Below are 727 nucleotides of genomic sequence, written 5' to 3' on the forward strand. Positions count from 1 at the left end.
TTGTTATCACGGGCGCGTTCCAGTCAGTCGAGTACTCAGCGGACAAGTATTCCATGACAGCGTCAAGATAGACAGGACCTCCAGCACCAATACGCTCAGCGTAATTTCCCTTTTTCAAAAGACGATGAATGCGACCAACAGGGAACTGGAGTCCAGCTCGACTAGATCGAGTCTTTGCTTTTCCTTTAACTTTTCCACCTTTCACGCGACCAGACATCTTCAATTGACAAACACCAGGCAAACTAAAAACTTTCAACAATGAACGTTTCCCCTGAAATTCCGTTTAAATACTTTGGAAATCAAGAATTAGGTCAAAGTGCAAATTGAAACAATTTTCGCTAAATACTATTGGCTATCGCGCATCAATTTAAAATCTGGTTACTGAGAAACGCTATTGGCTAGTTTCCCCTTGGTTTCAGTATAAAAATTCTCATTTTAGAAATTTCATTTTCATTTTGACGTTTCAGCAGTGTGGAATAACATGACTCCGAAAGGTGTAAAGAAAGCAGGTCAACTCCAGAAAGTGGCCAAGTCTGGCGATCGCAGACGACGTCGTTTGAGGAAAGAATCGTTCGCTGGTTACATCTACAAGGTCTTGAAGCAAGTTCATGCTGATACTGGCATCAGCAGCAGGGCGATGTCAATCATGAACAGTTTTGTGAATGACATTTTTGATCGCCTTGCCGCTGAGGCGAATCATCTTGCCCAATACAATCAACGCCACACG

The 727-nt window shown here is 42.8% G+C and overlaps 1 protein-coding gene across 1 annotated transcript; it reads right to left on the minus strand.

Moving 5' to 3' along the window:
• Window positions 1-10: 10 nt before the first annotated feature.
• On the minus strand, window positions 11-610 carry Tsp_15505 (histone H2A; the record flags this gene model as incomplete). Its single annotated transcript, XM_003368553.1, has 2 exons — window positions 482-610; window positions 11-271 (listed from the first exon to the last, which is right to left on the minus strand). Coding segments are annotated over exons 1-2 (390 nt in total), but the record flags the coding sequence as incomplete, so codon positions are not given.
• Window positions 611-727: the final 117 nt, after the last annotated feature.

The sequence above is a fragment of the Trichinella spiralis genome (assembly GCF_000181795.1).
Source record: "Trichinella spiralis strain ISS 195 chromosome Unknown Scfld2283, whole genome shotgun sequence".
In the NCBI taxonomy this organism is placed as follows: domain Eukaryota; kingdom Metazoa; phylum Nematoda; class Enoplea; order Trichinellida; family Trichinellidae; genus Trichinella; species Trichinella spiralis.